The sequence below is a fragment of the Lepidothrix coronata genome, unplaced genomic scaffold (assembly GCF_001604755.1).
Source record: "Lepidothrix coronata isolate B3197 unplaced genomic scaffold, Lepidothrix_coronata-1.0 Scaffold47, whole genome shotgun sequence".
Lineage (NCBI taxonomy): Eukaryota > Metazoa > Chordata > Aves > Passeriformes > Pipridae > Lepidothrix > Lepidothrix coronata.
Window position 1 is genome coordinate 4,971,905 of NW_016690227.1, and position 22,590 is coordinate 4,994,494.

At 39.6% G+C, this 22,590-nt stretch overlaps 1 protein-coding gene across 5 annotated transcripts in view; it reads right to left on the minus strand.

The window, feature by feature from the left end:
• Positions 1-22,590, minus strand: part of EPB41L4B (erythrocyte membrane protein band 4.1 like 4B) — a 173,375-nt gene that overhangs the window by 73,024 nt on the left and 77,761 nt on the right. For 4 of the 5 annotated variants that reach the window (XM_017814908.1, XM_017814911.1, XM_017814910.1 and 1 more), the window contains exons 11-16: positions 22,368-22,537; positions 22,158-22,267; positions 20,120-20,150; positions 19,577-19,610; positions 18,526-18,593; positions 87-268 (exon numbers count right to left, since the gene is read on the minus strand). In XM_017814908.1, the coding sequence (XP_017670397.1) occupies positions 87-268; positions 18,526-18,593; positions 19,577-19,610; positions 20,120-20,150; positions 22,158-22,267; positions 22,368-22,537 (595 nt within the window). Of the gene's footprint in view, positions 1-86; positions 269-14,114; positions 15,561-18,525; positions 18,594-19,576; positions 19,611-20,119; positions 20,151-22,157; positions 22,268-22,367; positions 22,538-22,590 lie in introns of those variants that run through there. The other variant, XM_017814912.1, reaches the window with a different exon arrangement.

A 22,590-nucleotide genomic window follows, 5' to 3' on the forward strand; every position in this document is an offset into this window, starting at 1 on the left:
CCTTTCCCTTTCCCTTTCCCTCTTTACCAGAGACAAATCTGAAAGCAGCACAGTTACTGAAATGACATTCACTGTAGTGGACTTACTGGTTGGGTTTGGAACTCCAGAAACAATGTCCTTGCTGTCGGGAGCAAGGGCACTGTAATTCGCATGGTGGTGGTGATGACGGTGGTGGTGGTGGTGCCTTGCAGGCATTTTTGTGGTATATGGTGTTCCACCATTCTCCTCAATGTTGAACTGGTGCAGATCACTGTTGTTCAAGGGATAGCTACAAAATAAATTCAGTTCAAATTAGAGCAGTAAACAGTAGTACCAATTGTACTTTTGGACAGACAGAGTGAAAACTTCCTTGGGAAAAAAATGCATAGCTTTTTTGTAAATAAAAGTTTTAACAAGGTATATCCCAAATCTTTACAGTTTTCTATTTACACGAGATCCATCAGATGAGAAAAAAGAATGCCTCTGCTTGTTAGTATGACTTTAAGATCAGAATTATTTTTGATTTTACACACTACACAATCTCTGTTACAATTTTCCCTAGGAAAGGAAAGGTGTTAGGCAGCAAACAATAACTCCTTTAAAGTGAAATTGTCCAAAGAGCAGACCAAGGAACAGTCCCAGAATAACATTAAATTCCTGAGAAAGTTCAGTTCTTTACACTACTGGTGCAAAATAACCATATAAAAAATTTCTAACTTGGGGAAAAAATGGAAGAAGATCCCATTGGAAATAAAAGATTTTACAGGTAACAACATACAAAATAGCACTTGGTCAAAAAGGAATCAGACCTATGCTGGTAAACTAGTTTGGAGGTTTTTGAGTGTGTTTCATTTGTTTTTTGAGTTTGGGTTTTTTTGTTCTTTTTTTTGGTTGGCTGGTTGGTTTTTTTGCATGTGTTTAGTTAGAAGAACTATCATCAGTCTACAATATATGGAGAAATGGGGACACACTGACATTTTAATTCATCATCTCTAACTCAGAGGTGACATATGACACTGCTGCTTTTCTTCAATAGTTTTAATGGATGCTGTATCAGTTTATTGTTTGAAATCATGATGAATTTCTAGAAATGATATTTTCTCTCCATGCCAGCAAACAAAAAAGATTGAGATAACTCTACATAGATATTGCAAATGACTTGACTGTGCTTTCCTCAGAGGAGTGCTTAAAATTTTTATAAGGTTTTAACTTATTCTATAGTCTTGCATTAGATAGTAGTTGCAGTAAATCAATTCATTCCAAGAAAAGATGAATCCCCTGACTATTTGAAAAATGCTAAAGAAATTATATCTTCAGCTGCATGGGTTTTCATTTTGCTTTTATTACTAAGAGCAGCCAAAAACCTGACAATATGGAATAAAGACAAACAGAATAATTAGAGGAACAATGAATAAATTATACCTAAGGTACTTGCTACATATGTTCTCTGCAGATTACTTAGTGATTCAAAGCAAAATTAACCAGTCATCTGCAAATAAACACATCTGTATAATTTCCAAAGTTATACTGAAGAATGCAACTGGGTACATTATTAATAACCACTGTCTTCTTAGTAACAACTTCTGACAACATGAGGTTTCTGACTGGGTAGTAATTGAATAACACTTTTATGCTGATTACTTTTTGAAAGCAGGAGGCGGGAGGGGAATGTTGTGTATATTAATCTTGGCAGGTTCCCGGCATGTAGCGACCACTGCCAATAAAGGCACTTCTGATGCCTTATTTGACGTAAGGAAACAATAAAAATAGGTGTCTGATCCACAGGGGACAGCTTTGGTGAGCTCAGGTAATCCAGGACTGGTCTGCCTTTTCAAACTGCACTATATCTCCACTGTTATAATCAAATCAAGCAAGTGCCTACAGGAGGAAAATGGTACAGGCTAATGAGATTGCACACTAATTGTAGCAGCTCTCCTGCACTCCGCCTTCAAGCACTGTGGTGACAGTGACATTTTTTGACTGAGGGGGTAGGTGGTTTTGTTCACACGGTTAAAAGTCTTATGGGAAACAAGATCAGTTTGGGGCTGAAGCTTCAGCACATCTTTTTTTCAGACTATAATTGAATTTTTTTTTCCAAGACATAAACCCCCACATGCTTGGGAGTTTCTTTCATTTCACCCACTGGCAGGCTGGTTTAGCAGATTTTCAACTGGTATTTTCAAAATTAATCACACCCAATCCTTACACTGGCTCTTCATATTGCTATGGACCTGAGGTAACTTCCATGCTAAAATGGGAATGAGCTGAGCAACTGAATGAGCCAACTGAATTGCCCTCTGGCATGAGGGCAAACGTGCACCAAATGCACTAGCTGTATTTCTTGACTGTCCAGAGAGGAGAGCTCACACCATGTAAAATGTAAAATGCAGGGAGACAATTACTTCAAAGAAGTAAACAGGTGGCCCAGAAAAGCTGATGTTCAGATATGCACTGAAACCCTTGAGGACAGGTCACAAAGCCCTAGACAGGGTGTCAATGCCCAGGCATGTGAAATCCCATGTTCAAACTGCTGGCCCATTTAAAAGGATGTGGTAATTTGCACTTTTCCAGAGCTGACAGCAAATGACAGATGTTGAGGCAAACTCATCTCAGTGGTCAGCCAACTCTTGCATTTCTGATGGATATGAGGGTGGGCTTTTGCACCCATACCCTCACTACTAGACCAGTGAGTTACTGAACAATCATAAACAACAGACCTTGCAGCAGTCCCACAGCCAGCTGACTAGAAAAGCTGACAGTACTCAAACAAAAATATCATGAGTATTCCGAATCCCTTTTCTGTGTACTCTCGCCTATATATTTTAGGGGCACATTGGACATCTTACTGCAGTTTCTAGAAGGTGGCATTATTATTATCACATATCACATCTGTTTTTTGCTTACTTTTCTGTTCTTCCACTGTCTTCAATCTATGTTTTTCGCCTCAGTGCATTTTTTTGTCATTAACTTTGCTTTCTATTGCTTGCTTGTATCTGGCTTACCTGAATAGAAAACATGCTCATGCATCCTTCCCAATCCATTGAGGTAAATAAATCACTACTTTCAATGAACCAACTTTCTGACCATATTCTAAGCTCTCCAGGTATTCATACTTGCTCCTTAAACACCAAGTAATGCTCTCAGACTATGTGCATTACATGAATAGGTAGCAGTTTTCATCCTTTGTCTTGTACCTGCATTTTGGCCATCCTAGTATGCCAATGTAACACCCTCGCTTTACCTTTTAACAGCTTATTGTTGTCCTGCAGGTTTCCTCTTTTTTCCCTGTCATTTACTGGTGTAGTTTTCTCAGCAAGCTCCAGCTGCCTCCTATAAAAGCAATTCCTGTCCTTCAAGGAAAATGAGGCAGGGCCCTACAGCCTATTGAGTAAAGGAAGAAAACATTTCTTTCTTCTCTGTCCCTCACTCAGGCAAAGCACTCCAGAGGATTCAGTTACTGAAGGCTGAACCTTCAAAAAAGCCACTTAAAGTTCACAAAACAGTTGGTGTTGCCTTTAGACTCAGGACACAATTCCTGCCTTTGAACTAAAAAGGCAGTACATCGAGGAACAGGGCAAATAACATGTATCTTCTGATTACCTTTACCATTTAAAAAAATTTATTTACATTACTATTCCTCTGCTCCAATTTTATGCTCCTCACGCTTTACCTGAAAAGCTACTTGCAGTTGACATTCTTAGATTTTTTGTACTCCAGTCACCTACTGCCTTACTAAACCATGTCTCTAAGTGTACAATTTGCACATACAGCAAGTGTTAAGAAAACAGAGGAAAATGGGGAACAGAAAGGTTTTTGAAAGCCCTCAAACCCAAAGTATGCAGGGCTGCATTACCCCAATTGATCAGCTGAACTGAACCTCCAACGCCTTCACTAGCAGAGACTCCATGACCCTCCTGTGCAATTGATTTCAGTGTCTCACTATGCCTGGGCATATTTCTTTGTTTATTCTGTCTCCTTTACTGCAATTTAAGCCTCCTATTTTCTCTCCCATCCATCACAGACACAATAAGAAGGTTATTTCTTGCTACAGAAACCTGTGTTTTTGAAAATGGCCCTTCACATCTCCCCTCAGAGTCTGAAGAGCTTTGAATTCTTCAGCTGCCACTCACAGGTCACACATTTCCTACAGCTCTGATACATTTTGCCACTCTTGTCCATCTGGCGGCCCCCTGCTCTGACTCCAACATGCGATGCTCAGAACCGGACACCCCATTCCAGCTGAGTCCTTGCAAACACATTCCAAAGAAGAAGAGTTGCTTCCCATGTTCTACAGGATTTACTCTTGTTTATACACTGGAACATGACATCTGTTTTTCTCTATATAGCCTGCAATTGTTGACTCGTATCTAACTTCTGATTCTTGAGAACACCAGATCCTTTCCTAAACTGGCCAGGTTTCCAGCCCTACAACCTCAGCTGTGAAGCAGGTTACAGGTTACTCCTACTCAACAGCACAAACATACCATCATTCCTCCTGAGCTATGCCCTCATCTTTCTGATGCTAAGATCAATACCCATTCAGGACTCTTCTCTCATCTATGACAGGCCTCATATGAGAAGACTCCCACACTGGTGTAACCTGTGAATGACAAAGGACTTTTTAAAAAAGAGTAATTGCCCTTCTGTGTCATTCCCACAGCTGCCATCCTCATTCTCCTGGACAATGTAACTGTAGCCCTGAAGAAACATCTTTCACCTGGTTTACTCATGCACCCCACTCATATACCCCTTTCCCCCACTCTTCCTCCAGGCATCTCCCACCTGTCTGAAGTTACACTTGGAGAGCAAACAGTGGGGCTTTCTTCTCTCCCCTCCTTCGGGAGGCTAGGGGTGGCAATAACAGAAAGCAGGCTCAAACTATCATGCCTCTTGGATGACTCTTTAAGAGTTTAGACCTTCACTACTGTAGCAGAACGGCAGTTTAAAAACATCCCAGGCTTCCAGGTCTGATTGTGATAACTAATCTTCAACAATTACCACACCCACCTCTATTTGTTTTGAACATTCCTCCTGCAAAAAACCACTGTGATTTTCCACTATTTAAAAATCCTCAAACTTTACGCAAACACGTTCACAAACCCTCTTGATCCTCCACCATCTGAAGTTCAGAACAAGCTTGATGGCGTTTTGTGCAGGTTTCAGCAGCAAAATCCACACTGCCGGCTTCATATTGAATGCACTGGGAGATGCATCACCCATCATCATTTTGCCGCGACGCCTTCTCCAGCATCAAAACGGGCTTTAGATGTGCTCCCAAATGGCAGTCAGGGGAAGTGTTACAGTGTCTGTTAACATGTATGTGTATTAACATGTATGTAGTGAAAGCAGCCTCTGCATGTGAAACTTCAGTGTGGCAGGTGGGGGGGTGAGACCTAACAGCTATGCTAAGCCAAACATTCATTTTCTGGTTTAGTCTCTCCCTTTGTTGGGGGGGGGGAGTGGGAGGGACTTTGGGTTTATTCCCTGCCCACACTTCAAAAGAAGTTAAAAAACCCCAAACAAAACACACTGAATTTTTAGCCAAACTTGCTTTAATCATATTTAGAATCTCTCATACCCACTGTGTTGCTAAAGCATGACAAGTGGCACAGAGAGACAAGGAATTCTGCGTACTCTGAAAATGTCCCTGTCGAGAGGAATGAAAAGGAAGTGAGGGAAGACAGCAGTATGCGTGTGTATAAACTAATGGCCAGAACTACTGGACTGAAGCAAAAGATTTGACTCAGAGTTACAAGAGAAAGGAGCACAGACCATAGCCAGAGGACTGCTTATAAAGGAAAGAGGATGAAGTTTCATTTTTGCAGCCAAGGACTGGGACATACAAAAGCAATGAGTATTTGTAAGTAAAGGAGAACTGGGATCACTAAAACCAAACCTATGTTGTTTTTCTTTCCTGCATCATGTAACCAAGATCTCTTTGCTGGTCAGAAGTGGCTTCCTAAACTGTAAGAAGTATAACTAAAGCCAACTGCAATGTTACACTTCCATGCTCTGCTCTGAAAACAGGACAACATAGCTAGCCCATTTGCTTCCTTTAGGGAAGGCATGGAAAATTGTGTTGCAGATTTCTCCTCCTGCTGCTAGGGATGATCAGCAGCCCCCACCCAATCCTAGGGACACCTCAGAAAGCACAGTAGGTAGCTAGCAACCTTCTCCTGGACAACCTTGAAAACAAAGAGAAAATGGTGATGGGGGGAAAAATGCATTAAGAAATGGTGATGGAAGCAGGAGGATTTCTCCTGTAGGAGATAAAAGTATATGCACCAGCTTCCTGCACTAGAAGATGCTCAACTAAGTAAGTTTTGAAGCAAGAGTAATCCGGAATTTCCCACAAGAAGAACAAAGCCTGCAGCAAAGCATGTTCTAATAAAATACCAAGAAACAAATCTTGATTCAATAAAGCCATTGTCCTCATAGATTTCACCTTATCTACATAAAGATCATAAAAAACTTGCTTTTCTTCATTTACAAATGGTTTTAATTAACAATAGCTAATGATATTTGATCACTTGTCAAAAAAAATTCTTTGTCCCAGATGTCCTTGTAGATGAAAAAACTCTGAAAAGCAGACATAAAATTTTCTATGATAGAAAAGATCCCCTCCCAAGTCAGTACTGCCTTCCCCTTTCTGACAGAGGCAGACAATGTATGCCTGTCCTTGGGAAATAAAAGAACTCAGGGTGGCTAATCCAAGCAAGCTAACTCAGGTTAAAACAGGAACAAAACCAAGCAAGGAACTGAGGCCTCTGATGCAGCCTGCAGCTGATCTCAGATTGCTAGCCATACTACATCTTTTCCCACCACTTAACCCATTAAACGACTCAGGTCCTGGGAGCTAAGTACATCCTCATCTCACCTCTACTGTCCTCATTATCAGATTGCTGCCAAAGGATGCAGAGAGAGAAGCAGGCACAAGACTGAGGCTTAGCTAACAGGAGAACGGGAGAAATCACGAAATGAGACAGAAGCAGCTGCTGGACACAAAAGACGAAAGTGCAAGCAGCTAACAAATGCTGCAGAGTGTGTCCTGAAGGATTGCCGGATTTCACGGGTAGTTATGGTAGGGCTACATGAGAACCCTCAAGGGGAATATCAGGGACTCTTGCATGAGAACAACCCTGAAAGGCCAACACTGTCTAGGAAACCATATCAGTATCCATGTAAGATCCAAACTACTTAGGCAGCCTTGGGAAATTTGAGTATGGACTTGAAAAAACTGGGAGCAATGCAAGGAGAAAGCAGGGGTAACTGAGAGAAGAAAAGGGAAGGAAACAGGAGAATTCATGTGCATCAGGGAAGAATAAGAGAAAGGTGAGAAAAGTGACCAGCCACACGTAAACAGGCTGCTGCCCACTATGCTTGGCTGGTCAAGCTCCCATCACTACAGTCTACAACATCTTCCTAACTGTAGTCCAATTTTCTGTGGGGGTGTACGCCTAGAGGATGGAGCTCCCTGTGCTGTCCCACATTTGTGAGCTGCTGTTTGTGCATGCAGGTGCTGGTGAAGATGCTGCTCTTCACGTCTTCTGCTCAGTATGGCTGGCTGAGTTGGTGCTCTGTGTGCATTTTCATCTCCAAAATGCATGCTCAGTATCTGTACAGGCTGGGCTCTGAAACCAGGAACTACAGCAGCCTCACATCTAGCAGACTAGAAAGGTGTAATCACTTTAGCCTTGAAGCCAATCCATTGGATTTGGCTTAACAATATATTCCGATCTTACAAAATCTCCTTTCTGTCTCTGTCCTCACAAAGCTGAAACTCCTTGGAAAAAACTTGTTTTAAAAGAAATTAATCAAACTGTCTAAGTTTCATGGTTCTAAATTATTCAGATTCTGAATATGCTGTCTTCTGGATTTTCAGTAATTTCCCATAACTTTAAAATCCAGCATGAACAAACTTAACTCCATTGCCACACAGTTTACTTCAGTTTCAGCTATAGATTTTTGCTCTTTTTACCCATTACCAGTAAAGTCAATGAACAGGTAAAGCGTGCAGCAAGCAAAAGCTCTTACAAAGGCAGGACAGAATTTTTCACTTAGTTACAAAGAAGACAGCATTAGTGGGTCAAAGTAACACAAAATCAATCACTCAGCACAGCAAGGGCTTCTTAATTACAAACCTTGCAAACTGTGCTATCTCTGGGCAGGTTCTCACTGCAATATTTGGGCAACTGATCTGAGTTACAGCAAGAAACTGTCTTATTTTAAAAGCCATTTTCGCAGGTTTTTTTCTGAAGTCAAAAATTGAGAATGAGACATACACATAAAATATAATGGTTGAATATGAAAATAAATGATAACAAACAAAGCCCTTCTGGGCTAAAATTTTTGATACAGAAGCAGCATACAGTTTTACACTTAAGTTCCTTGAAGTTTGCTTCAAATCAGCCTTGCTTACTGATTCAGTGAGCCCCAGGTGCTGAAGACACAGACACTGAAATCTCAAAGCTCCCTTGCCTCTTTCCTCTTCTCCATTCCTTAAGTTTCTAGCAGACTTCATTGCTTTTCATGTTGCTGAGAACACAGCACCGCTGGGCAGGGTACATCTCAAAGATGAAGGACCACCGCCTCCCTAAGATCCTGCTTTATGGTGAACTTGCCACTGGCTGCCGCAAGAGAGGAGCCCCGAAGAGAAGATACAAGGACTCCCTGAAACAACATCTCAGCCTTGGCCATATTGATCAACATAACTCGTCTACTCTGGCCTCAAATCAGGAGGCCTGGAAACACACCATCTATAATGCTGCTGATGCTTTTGAGAAAGCACGCAGGATCACTCTTGAGGAGAAAAGACAACACAGAAAGAATCCTGCCTTGCAGAATATACCACCTAAGGAGTCTTTCTGTTGTGCCTTCTGTAATCAGACATGTCTCTCATATTGGCCTCGTTAGCCACCAGCGTGCTTGTAACAAATGTGGATAGAGCCTTTCCCCAATCTTTGTTCATGAAGCCTAGCCATGATGATGACATTCCACTGTAAAACTCTGCATCTCCCAAAGCCTCTATTTGAGCTTTTTGCTTCCCTGACCCATTTTTTTTTTCTGAGCTCTTCCTTCTTGTCTGACTCCTACTCTCCTACTGATGAGAAAGACTCGGCTTGGAGGCACCATGGTGCTGGCCCTGCTGCCTGCCAGCAAAGCCTTAATATTCAGGGCCTTGGCCCCCGGAGATGAAAAGAAACACATCTACCTTGTCATCTGTTTAGGTACTGAGTTCATTACTATGTAATTATACAATTTAGAGAGCACTAGAGATGTATTAATGTTTTGTATTTCTACTTCTCTAAGGATCACAAAATTACAGAAATTGGCAACGGCAGGTAAATCACTGTGATTATAACTGCATCACTGCACTGTTATGGGTTTAGGGAGGAAAAAGTAACTTATAAATAATTAGCTTCTTATCCGGAGTTTAATTGTATTAGATCAGTATACCTCCTACTACTAATTAAGTGGCTACTTCGCTCATTTTCTTTGTGACTCAGAAAGTAGAGGATGGTTTTCATTGCCTCAGTTAAAAAGAAAGAAATATTGCTTTTTATAATCCATCAACATAAGACATTGGTAAGACAGGAACTACAGGTTTTCCAAACTGTTCCTGTATGAAACATCTCTTGTTGTCTATTGGATTATACATCTTCATCTTTGATATGATGAGCTGCAGATCTTGCTGTTGATAATTTAAAGATAAAGGTCATACTACTAGTGCTATAAAAAGGAAAGGGAAGAGGAAAGGCAAGAGGAAGAGGAAAAGAAAGAGCAAGATGAAAATGGAAAAGAAAAAATCCAAGCACATTACAAACTTAAAGGACAGTACGTTCAAAACCCTAGGGGCACTTCCACTGGTTCCCCAGCAGCCCTAGCTCAACATTGATCTTAATTTTAAATTGGCAGATTCCTCAGTTCTCAGACGGCATTCTTCTGCTAGAGAAAAACTAGATTTCTTCTGTAGAGATACAGGCAACAAACCATGGAAGATAAGGTGCCACCAAACTAAAAGTGCTATTTCTCAGTCAAGAGAACATCACTATTTCAGAAGCACAAAACAAGGAAGTAACACCGGGTCTAAGATATCAGGCTGGTGGAACTTCTTATCTCCATCAATCTGCGTGCCAAGTCTGCCAAGACTCCAACTGAAGAAAAAAAAAAATCACCATCTTTAGGAAACTTGGATGTGAGATAAAGTATCTTTTTTTAAAAAAACCCATCTCTTCTTCCTGTTCAAAACTGAAGATATATTACAAGCAGAAATTAAAAGCAATATTCAAATTATTACAGACATGCTTGTATTTTCTGTAGCAAGCTACTAATATCTGCAGGGGACTGCACAGGGAGGCTTGATATGTGAACTTTACAATTAAATTCAGATTAACACTCATGAAACCAACTGAAAAAAAGTTATTTTGTTTTAAAGTACAGTCATGAAACAGTCATTAGTAAGTACTTGAGAGCAGCATTCAGCCTGCAGAAGCTTTATCACTGGAAATGACTCATACCAAGGGAGGAACTTCAACTGAATCAAGTTTTTGTCTGGTGGTTAGGGGTTTTTTTTTGTGATGCAGTGGCAACAAGAGCAACAGCACATACACTTAGAAAGGGAGACTCTTGGGCCAGTCAGCTCAAGGTACAACAGTAGGTGGAAAATAAGGGAAGCCAAACAATGCCTTCATCACTACCACACATTGCTTTGCATTTTCTACTGCAGGAGGCAGACAGAAAAATGTGGCCCATCTTTTCATACATTTTTTCTTATCTAATTTGACTAGGATTGGTTTTGTCCAAAAGGTGTATTTTGCTATGTGCCTGGTGCCTGCTGAGCAAGGAGGACTGACTTTCTTGCAGGCTCTTTGACACTAAAACTTGGGAGTAGCGTAAGAGCACCGTGTTTTTCCAAGCATTTGCAGTTTGACTGTAATGTGGGAAAAATTATTTATTCTAAAACAGTTCAAAATCTCCATTCTCACAATGTAGCACAAGTTTGGTTAGGGTGTAGAGTGCTAGCTCAAGCTGGCTCTCAAAGAAGTTTCACAGCCAGCACAGTCTTAACAAAAGAAGCCAGGGTCCTGGTGCCAGACCCTTTTCAAAGCACAGTACACAAAGTCTGAGATCAATTAAAAAAATTAAATCAATTTAATCAATTTAAAAAATACAGTTCCTAATTTATGTCCATTAATTCCATCTGGTTTCTTTGGCTGCATTAGCAATGCTGCAATAACAGCACTTCCCCTACAAGTATGTTTTCTTTGATTCTCCTTTGCAGAGTAAGAGGAAAACCACCAAGAGTCCTTCCAGAGATCTGGTGTGGCAGGTTAGATGAATGTGCATCAAAACTTCTCTCCTTCAAGCTAGAAAGTAGCAGCCTGCCTGCTTGATACACAAACTGAAATGATTGCTCCTCAGAAAACCGATGACTGCAGTGCCAAACTGTCTTCCTCCTCCTTCTCAGAGAACTCCATCTCACCAGCTTTGATGCCTGAGAAGCAAGTGATACACTCAGTTTCTTTTTTGCCCTGCCATCTTCAGTGTTCCCCAGCTCATTCCTTGCCAGTGCCTGAAGTTCCATTTTCAAAATTACTTGCAAGTACTGACACTCTCTCTTGCAGACTGAAGAGATATCTTCTGCAATACTTGTCCAGAAGGAATAGAAAATTACATTTTACATCGCAAGGCCATCATATATGCTTTGTTCCCATCCACAATATGAGAAAACAATCCTCCTCTTGGTCATTTTGCACCTGGGTTCACTGATAAAGGGGTTTGAAAGGACTTGTTGGTTCTTTCCCTTAAGTGTGCAAACCCTCAGCTGTCAGCTTTAGAAATGCATTGTAAAACCTGATCCCTTTGTTCACTTTGCCTGTGACTCACATCAGCTGAAAATGAAAGTTTAAAGAAAAAGCCCACACTAAAACAATATTCGGAAAGTGACAGCACTTTCAGTATTGTAGTTCAGTATCATATTTCAGCATTTGATATTAGTCAGTAGTTTGCATGCCAGGGTCTGGCTGGGGTTGAAGAGCGATGTATTTCAGCCTGTGTTACAAATGTATCCTCACCAGCTTTCCGATTCTCCCACCAGCGCCCAGGGCACAGCATGTAGAGTTACAGAGTTATTATAGAGCAAAAGTAGTGCCCCTGTAAATACACTCAGAGTGGAGAGCCAGGCTAAGCTCTCTCCTAGCCTTGCTAGGGAAGAACTGGTTTCCAGCTTTATTAAATGGAGGAGAAAGGTGTGCAGAGAGATGATCAGAAGATACCCTCAGCCAGGATGTATCAACTAATTCTCCAACACATAGAAGAACACAAGCGATTACATGGTGGACTTCAGATCAGTGTAATTTCTCCAGTGCCTACCACTGTATTCAGACTTCCCCTCCATCCCCTCCACCAAGCTGATGCAAGGATAGTGTTTATCATCTGTAATTAGAAGTTTCCAAGTGTATGCTGGACTTGTGAAAATAAGGTTTCAGTCTTGCACAATGAATACACTTTAGAACAGGGTGGAGAAAGTTTGCACATGCAGTTCGATGGGTACCCCTGAGAACACGTTTCATGTGGATTCAGTGTTACCTCCTTCAGGTAATTCACAAGGTTGTTTTTTTTTTAAAAATTCCCTGTATATTTTAGAACACATTTAAAATTTGCTGATTTAGAATGATTGTATAAGACGCTCTTTGGTAAAAATTGTGTAGCATTTCCTCATGAGGAACTCTTGGTTAAAATAATTCAACACAGTGTATAAACACTCACATATCAGGGCTACCAAATCTCTGTATTGAGTTTGTGCCTATAAACTATCAGCAGCTTCTTGGAGCAGCACGAATTTAAGATGTAGCATTGATTTATACTGCCAAAGCTTTCCCAATATTTTAAACAAAAGTTGCCACTACATTTAACCAAACATTGTCCACTTTTCTTCTCTCTCCCCTCTCCACATTTAATCTGGTTTTCAGCTGCAGTGGTTTGTGTTACTTCAAATACAAAATTGTAATACTAGCATCACAAAGCCTATATTACTTGTTCAAAACAATTTTTGACTTACAAGTGTGCTGATTTTAGGGAAAAAAAAAACCAATGTGCATTAAAATTTGAAGCAAGTCTTTTATACTACCCTGTTCAGACAGATACCATACATATCCACCTCTGTTCAGGTGACATAAGCTGCACAGGGCAGAGCAATGCTGAGGTTAGAGAAGAAACAGGCAGATACACTCCCTCTTCCCAACCACATTCTAGCCCATTAGCTACAAGAAGCCAACTAAGACTAGAGCAAGGAAGGACAGAGAAATTGATCTCTTCTTACCTAGCTGGTTTCTCAGTGACTTGGCTGGTACAGATTTCTGCAGACAGCATGGAGGATGTGGGACAAAAAAGTGAAAGGGGATTGCAGACTGTGAGAGCTCCTTCTCCAGAGAAGCAGAATGACAAGTGCTTCCCTTGAGGCAACACGCACAAAATGCAGAACACACAAATCCCACAGGTTGTCCTTCACCAATGTGCAGACATCCTGCATAAGGCATTTTAACACTTGAGGACTGGTTGGGCCTTGCACTGTCTTTCCTTGCAATTTGTCAGGGAATAGATCCCTTGTTCAGTGCACCTTCAACAACAAACCAAAAACCACAGATAACAACACATGATGAGGAGGAACACTGACAACAAACCACACAGATGATGATGAAGTTACATGACAAGAATAATACTGTATTATGAATACAGGTGTACAAATCATGAAGCACCAACACTCCACTTTAATGTGAGTATTTGAAAAACTCTCCTCCAGAGTGCTTTCAGAGCATCAGCTACACTAGACTTTCGTTCCAGTGGTTCCAACAAAGTTTCTCTTTCTTCCTTTCTCAAACAAAATGCTGCTGAAATAGAGGAAGACTAATTTAGGGAAAAGAAAGTCAGCCTCTGTGATCACACACCTTAGGCTTACTCTGGCATTTTCACATCTCAGTGTACAATTGCTTTATTGTTTTCCCCTCCTCCACAGACTGAAAACATTGATCCACCACAGCACTAGTGAATACAGGGCAAAATAGGTACAAGCATAAGTTATATCATATTTATCCACCTTCCCTCAAAATCTTTAAAAAATAAATAATGCAGCATAATCAGAACAACAAGATTGATATTTTTTATTTGTACTTAGCACATACAGGACAGATCAAAACAAATATTAAAAGTAGCATTTGTAAACAAATATTTCACAAAAACTTATAAACTATCAAATTTGCTCTGAAAAAAATCATGGTTATAGCCATTTATAAATGTGTATTTATCAAAATCAAGTTAAAAACTACTTCATTTTAAAAACATCTCAAATGAAGATTCATTCATTCCAACAACTTCAGAGACCACATATATAAGACCTAATTAAAACAAATGCATGAGTGAAGATGGCACTGTGATTTCCAGTTTAAACAAAACAAACCAAAATCAGCAAGTGATCAAAATACCAGCCAATCCTACTCAAAGTCCTAGGTTTGTAAAATGTACATTCACCTTTGCAAACATTTACCTTAAAAAAATATAGCTATTTCACTGCATCATCCTCATCTTGTAATGTACCAATTATGTGCTGTGTTTTGAATCTACTCAGAAAAAAGTTCTCAGTAGGTAGTTTTATGTGATTGTATAGTTCACTTCCATAATCATATTAAAAATAAGACACCAGCAGCACCCTTTTAGCAAGGATTCATTTTTAACAGTCTTGCCTTTATAGCAGCAGGTATGGTTTTGGGGAATGCTATCAGTGTAATCAGTAAGCCAAAAAAAAGAAATACACACACCCCATGAAATTTATTACAGTGTTCTTTCCCTATACTTGTTTTCAAAATTAGGTAAGTACCTCTATTTTTTCTGCAGAACACAAAAATGAAAAGGAAATGACATCTGAACCTATAATTACCTCAGCAGGCTCCCTTTGTTGGTGGCCCTCAAGCCATTTTGATTGCCAGTGTGAATTCTGGTTTTTTGTTTCCCTCCAAATTCCTATTTGCATGTCAACTAAAATCGAGGTTTTCAAACTTCACCTATTAATTTGACTCAAAAGAAATAAGATAATAAAAATAACTAAGGCACAAATGGCTGATCTTCAACATCAGGCAGAGGGTCACAGATTTGGAAAACAGGGTAGAATGTAAATCCTCAGAAATATTTCTGGTCTCAGGGTACTGAAAATTCTTACCAGAACTCACAAAACGTTTTTCAAGATTTTTTTCTTTTTTTTTTTTTTAACAAAGATATGGAAAACACTTTTCCCAAGAATGTCCATGAACACTAAACAAGGATGGACGTACATACAAAGACACACACTTTATGCACAGTACACTTTAAACGTAGTGCAGACAGACAAGGACCATGGAATGCAATGATCATCTAAGATGGCAGGTGAAATGAAGATGGCTGTTTTTCAGAGGGTCGTCATGAGTTTATCTTGGTACACCATGCTTTGGACTCCTAAATTCTTCTGGTTCTGTTCCTGGATATACCGTAAATTGCTGTCCTCTCCACTTGTGGGGGGTTTCCAATATGGCCTGTCATCATGATAGGGTGGCCTGTACCATTTGCACAGTTATTGGTTAGTGAGAAATGGAAGTAAACTTAAGAGTGCTACACAGTAACATGAGCTCATCCAGCAAGTGCTAAGCATGCACATGGAATGACTGGCAGCATCAGTAAGGGAAGGAAATGGTAAGAGACCTATAGATCCAATGTAGAACGCACTGAAGCAACTGGCAATCTTTTAGCGGATTTCAAAAGGCTTTCAATCAGAGCTCAGTCATTTAAAACCCTCTCTGTTTTCAATGTTACAGACAAGCATAGTACATCAATGCTCCTGAATCCCAGAGGGATGGCGGGGAGGGAAGAAGAGGCTATGGGAAAACTAAATAAGTGCAAAAATCAAGTAAAGTAAAACATATCATGCAAAAGTGGAGTTCATGAAAGTATACCCTAAAGCCCAAAAAGTTGAGAGGCAATCCCATTATGAATGAAAATTGCTGTTCTGTAGTTATTGCCATTCCTTTGGCACTGGTGCAGTTTACTACACTGAAGCAGCCTGTAAGTTACACATGCCCATTTTCTTAAGATGAACACCTCCAGTCTAAAGTTAGTACAGGTATTCCTCTCAAACTGTGTACTGAAACTTGCAAAAGGACTACAAGGAAAATATTTTTTTCCTTATTTATTCATTACTTACTGGTGTTTTGAGATACTAACTTCAACCTCTCCTACAGTGTCTCCTGAATCATTGCTGGAGAGTAGGGAATAAATAAACAAATGGAAATTTTGAACACTATGTAGAAAACCACGATATTTAAGATTCCCCTATCACAAAAATGATGTTGCAATTATACATACAGAAGAAATTCTTTTCTGTGAGAGTGGTGAGGCACTGAAACAGGTTGCCCAGAGAAGTTGTGGATGCCCCATCCCTGGAAGTATTCATGGCCAGGTCTGGTGGGGCTTTGGGCCACCTGGTCTAGCGAAAGGTGTCCCTGCCATGACAGGGGGTTTGAACTAGATGATCTTTAAGGTCCCTTCCGACTCAAACCATTCTACGGTTCTTGTAATTTTTTTATAGTAGCAGAAACACAGGCAAAGTTTAGACTTGACCTTTTTTGGAGATATTCTTAAGATATATAATGACAACTGTTAATTGGAATTAATTTTTTCAGAAAGCTAAACATTAAGCTAACTGCAAACAAATAATTTCACTGAAAGAATTTCACTAAGAAGATTGAGACAATTCCACATACTATTTCACAAATTATTCAACAAAACCCCCATATATAACTCATATTGCATAGGTGGTTTCATTTCAGCTCCTGCCCATTCTAGACTTTCATGCCCAGCAGAAAGAATTTTATAGATCTGTAGTTTGATCTCAAGTTCATGGTTGAATGGATTAATCTTTTCCAAATCAAACTATCCAAGATGTTAAATGTCCAATTTTTCACATCAAATCCAAGTTAGAGCAAATTGAAACTTCCACTTTAACTACATATTTAAATGCTTCTACCTGACAGGGACAAAAATTCTGAGCACCTTTTTTACTGAGCTTGCATGACTGAGCTTTTAAATATATTTTCTTTTGTTTGTTTTTGTTTGGGTTTTTTTTAGCTTTACAAGCCTTGCTGTAAAAAAAGCCATTGTTCATATTTTACTGACCTTAGTCTTTGTCTAGGCAGTGGAGGGGCTGAAGGGGAAGGCTGTCTACACACAATACCTTATTGTGTTATTTCAATATCACTCTGCTCCAGGGTGAACTATTTGGCGTTAAAATGTCACAGACTAGTATCATAAGTGATGACATCTTCAGAAAAATTTCAGCAAAACCTCAAATGATTTATAAAATCGTTAAACTCTCTTGGCAACCACTCTTCTGTAATGTGAAACTGTACATTTTAAATCATGAATAATAAAATGGACAAGTAAACCCTAAAATCAGGAAGACTTCTGAACCTGAAATATAGGCAAAGTTAATTACCCACTTCCTATGTGCTAGGAATTTTGAGATGACAATGCCTATGTCTGCTTCTCTGCCTAGTAAGTATTTCTAATAACATACTTGCATTTTTCCTGCATTCTCAAACTCGGGCCAAATTGTCTTTTCATTCATTTTAAGCTCAGCCTCATCTCCAGAGCCTGCCCACACTAAAAACAAAGTCTACCTATTGTGGTGTAAGAATATAAATTTTAGATGAGTAGGAATGAAGATTAGGGTATTGGTATTTTTCAGTGAAGACAGTAATTATTTGTCTAAAAAACTGAGTCACCTAGAAGTGTTACTTTCTATTAGGATAAAATAGCAGCTGATTTTTATCATGTGTACATGCATAGACACATATCCACCGGCAGGTGTGTGCCTCCACTGTGCATTCCACCAAGATGGTTTTAACTGGACTGAATTTCTTCGAAAATTTCTTTTCACTCAATATCTCTCATTACTAGCTAAAAGATAAAGTATCATGAAAGGAGCATAAAACAATAGCACATGCAGGAATATTTTTGTGAAACAGTTCTCAAAAACCCAATGTTATAATTTCAATAATTATCTGTAAAGTGTTTGATAAATTGTTCCATGTATTTGTTATTTTCCCATATACATTTCTGCAAAACATGGTAACAGTGCTGCACTGCAAGAATCTGTTTACTCATAACTTAACTTTACACTAAAATGAGTTTCTTCTTTGTCTCAGGAAATTAAATACAAATAAATACTGATCAATTTGCAATTAGTTTTACTGAAGCTACTGAGCATCTCCCTATCTAATATACTCCCTACAGAAAATCACTGAAGTTGTACTTCAAATTCTGAATTAAAAACCAAACAGAAAAAAAAGGAGATTAGGATATTCCATAGCAAAACGTAAACAGAAGTTATTTAATACTGTCTCTAAATCCCATACTTCTAACTTCTGTTTGCTTTTCATGTGCTTTTCACGGCCACCAAAGCTCCATACTGATTAAGACAAAGAAAGAAGTAATCATCTCTTTTGCAAAGTGAGGATTGCTTACCTTACATTCACAGGTGTGTGTGGATGCCAGTGTGGCTGAGCAGGATGTATATTAGGATGATACTGTGGCTGCAAGTGAAAACATTGGACCTGGTTAATGAAATAACATAAAAACTCCCTATTAACTTTAACTTTTTCTTCTCCTGGAGCCATGAGGAACATGCTCCCAGTGAGCCCTAGAAACCCTATGCTTTCAGACCTTCTCCCATGTCATTAAGCACATATTATTGGGACACACTCATGGAAAAACGCAAAGAAAATTGCTTTTCTTTTTGACAGACCACCTGGCACATCTACTGCTTCTCGTAGAAAGCGTATCAAAAAAATGCCAACTTTAATCAGAGGTGGAGAGTAAGAAAGGTTACTGTTATAACAGCAGTCTTTAGAAGGTCACCTATCTTTCGTGATGGCATTTCCCTCTCATATCCATAAGATCTCAAGGAGAAACAATGAAACAGAATCACTAGTGAGGGTTTTAATAAAAAGTGTTAAGACTAAGTTCTCATGCACATACACAGCTTGGAAGAGAGCACAGCTTTCTTTCTCAGTACCACTGACTGACAGCATCACAGATGAAAACCAGGCAAGGTTTTCCCTGAAGCGTATAAAAAAAAAAACCAACAAACATTTGACCAGCAATGAACTCTCTATCTGTATGAGGAAGATAATTGTAACTTTGAAATTGTCACGGATCATCCAATGTGAGAGGCCCCTCTAGACAAAAGCTTGCTCACAGAGCAGTCTCCTGGGGCCCATCATATTCACAGTCCCAAAGGATTTAACCTTCACAGAAAGGGAAGGGAAAGAGGGTGGCAAATGGAGTGTACTGAGCTTCCAGAGCATCCAAGAACAGAGGGGAAAAAAGAGAGGAAGTCCCTCTGCTTTCCCCTTAACCCGAATGTGATGCTGTTTATTTCTGAACCACCTCAGAAAATCTCACCCCAGAGTAAGGAAAGGGGAGCAGAACAGATGTACTAAGTAAAAAGAGGAAAAATATTTACCACTAAATATGAAAATGACAATATTTTATTCTACAATTGTTATGCTCTTACCTGATAGTTATGGACTTCAGGAGTATTTTTAGCACTAAGGGAGAAAAAAATTAGCTTTTATGTAAACAGTACATCTATGTCACAATTTTTTATAGTTCAGGGTTCTACTCTTCAGGGAAGTATTACAGTGAAGTAGAATTTATATTCTTAAGGACATTAATATTTTATTCAGGATGCACACCACAGCAGTTAGTATGCGAAAGAGGGGTGTGAAATTTTTTTCTTCACTTTACATTTTAAAAATGGGAAAAAATAATGCTTGATAAGCTAACACAATAGCAGTGAAAAAAAAGGAAATATGTTTCATTTTAGTATGATCTCAAACATAAAAATTAAAAAAAAAAGATTAAATAATAGAAGCACGTAAAGTCTCACAAGCAGTCCCCAAGAAGAACCTGATGTTGCATAACGAGAGATGCCAAAGCAATACATCCCACACCAAAAAATTTGTTTCTACAAATCCTAATGCAGAAATTATCTTCAGAATCTTTTTAGTCCAACAACGGCAACTTAGAGGTAAAGAGAACTTGGGCAGTCACTTACCACAGTTGTGCTGCTTTCACAGGATTGTTTGCTTAAAAAGAAAGAAACATAAATCCTTAAGACAGGTGAAATATCAGCTATTTTGCAGCTCTTGTGATTGGAGTGTTACACTAGGCTTAAGTGAATCCTCATATTTGCATAAAAGTGTCTGTATTGCAAGTGGGGCCCTGTGCTTTCTAGCATTCCTGTGCAAGATCTTGAAGTATGAGGCAGACACAAACCTTCCTCTGGTCCTCCAAGAGTCAAAGCCTTTCAGAGATGACAGCAGACAAGCATATACTTCCCAAATGTCACAAAAGGACTTTCGGCAGAGTATGTTCTGCACGACCAGAACACTACTTTTCTGACCTTACTGTAAGCTACCATGTCAGTACCACTGAGTCCCTTGGAAATCAGAAACTATCCCCTGTAGAAATTGCCGATATCTTATAGAAACCAGAGTATTCACAAAGCTGCTAATGGTCTGTGTCTTACTACAGGGAAAAAAGGTAGCCAAAACAGCCCATCAGCTGGGAATCTGGGAAGGCACTGAGCAATCTTGAGCAACAAGGTCTTGGCTTATGCTTCAGATAGGCTGGAAAGAACCGCGAAGAAGGCAGCTGAGTAACTGGGACGTATCACCTCTTTTTCATGACAAATGGCATGATTTTCAAGAGCACTGAAAAACTGTCAGTGATATAGCTGAAAATCCAAGTGTCTGCTAAATGCAGAAAGTGGGTGACAAGGTTAACGAGACACTGCAGAAGTCTCAAAATACAGAGCTAGAACAGAGTCCAATCCTTGTGGGCTGCAGCTAGATACAGGTCTTAACGGCCAAGAGATGCAGGAAAGACAATAATCTAGAGGGAATTTTTGCATTAACTTAACAAACATGCTGTTGAGCTCTCTGAAAGGAGATCATCTGGGTATGACAGAAGTTCTCACTGGCTGCAATGCACAAAGAATGTAATGGAGCATAAGCCACACTCTCTCTCTTCTTCTATCTCACAGACATAAGTACGGAAGCACTGAGACACAAGGTATGACCTGCAGGTCTGACAGATCCTGTTACTGTAAGAATAAAATTAAAAGAATCCATTCTTTCACTTATGACATCACCCACATGATATAGTTGACTCTCATGTATCGCATGCACTTCCATTAAAAAAACTCCTTACATGTACTAAGGAAGGAAGCAGGGAGGGAGTTAACAGCCTCTAGAAAGCATGCATGCTTGTAACCCTTTTCACCCCACTGTCCATGAGAAATGCACGTCCCCATAATACCACAAGGATTATTCATGGAACCATGGTTCATATTCTGGGAATGCAAAGGAGTGCAAAAACATTCTAAGGAAACATCAGCTCACCCTGCTCCATACAGCAACTATACCTTCAGGCTCAAGTAATAAAGAATTTAGAGGGGATTGTCTTGAAGTGCTCCTTCCTAGGTTTTTCTACAAGGAACAAAAATCTCAGCTTAAGTTTCTAAGGACAAATTACAAAACCACAAGGGAAATCAATTCCTTGTCATTCCATTCAAATTTAGCATATCTCAGCATAACTCCCAGGGCAAGGTATTTAAGGTCAGAGTCTGGATAGGTGAATAATATGTGATTACAGTCAGGAAAGCTGCAACAACTGCATAATGAGACTGCTCGATAACCCTAAAATTGCCTGGCTAGATAAGCGAGTCAGTGAGGCTTTTGGACACTGCTCCACTCTCCATGACACATGCAGTTCTGCTAAGAAAACGCTATCCCTTACTGGGTTTGCTGCAACTTTTCTCCTCAATGGAGCAACAAAAGAAACCATAGGTACCCTCCTCCTTAGATGGGGGTGGAAGAATTAAGTGCAGGTAGAGATTAAAACCAGAAGATGGAAATGACTCCAACTTTGGACAAAAAAAAAAGACCCATGTACCTTCTGATGTTTTAGGCAATCTGACATCTTTTTCTTTTTATACTGTGGTACAGGTGTCACGAATGTAATATGACATTTCTATGAGTTAACGGGACACCTGCACGATTGCTGCAGTGAACACATGTAAAAACACTTACTCTTAAAGGTTGAATGCCTTCGAGAAGGATATCGCTTGCTGGGCCTTCTTTCAAATGTGCTAGTTCTGCGTAATCTTGTCCCATGTGTTGCTTGATATTCTGTCCGCCCACTTAAGATACAGAAATAAACAAATTAAACTACTGCCTTCTACTGGATGCAGTATTTGCTCCTTCTATAAACATAAATATTGCTGTTACTTCTCTAAATACCTGAATCTGAAGCGTGATCCCAGCCTTATGAAGTCGGATCTACTAGATTTACTATTTGCTGGGGCTCGCAATCTGAAGAAAGCATGATGCTCCACTGCACATTTCCACAAGTGTTTGCACGTTTTGGCACTGTCTAACCGGAAAACAAATGTGTGCTCTTGCTCTCTGCCCTAAATGCAGAAACAAAAGCTTTGGAAGTTGGCATGCATGATATTAGTTATTG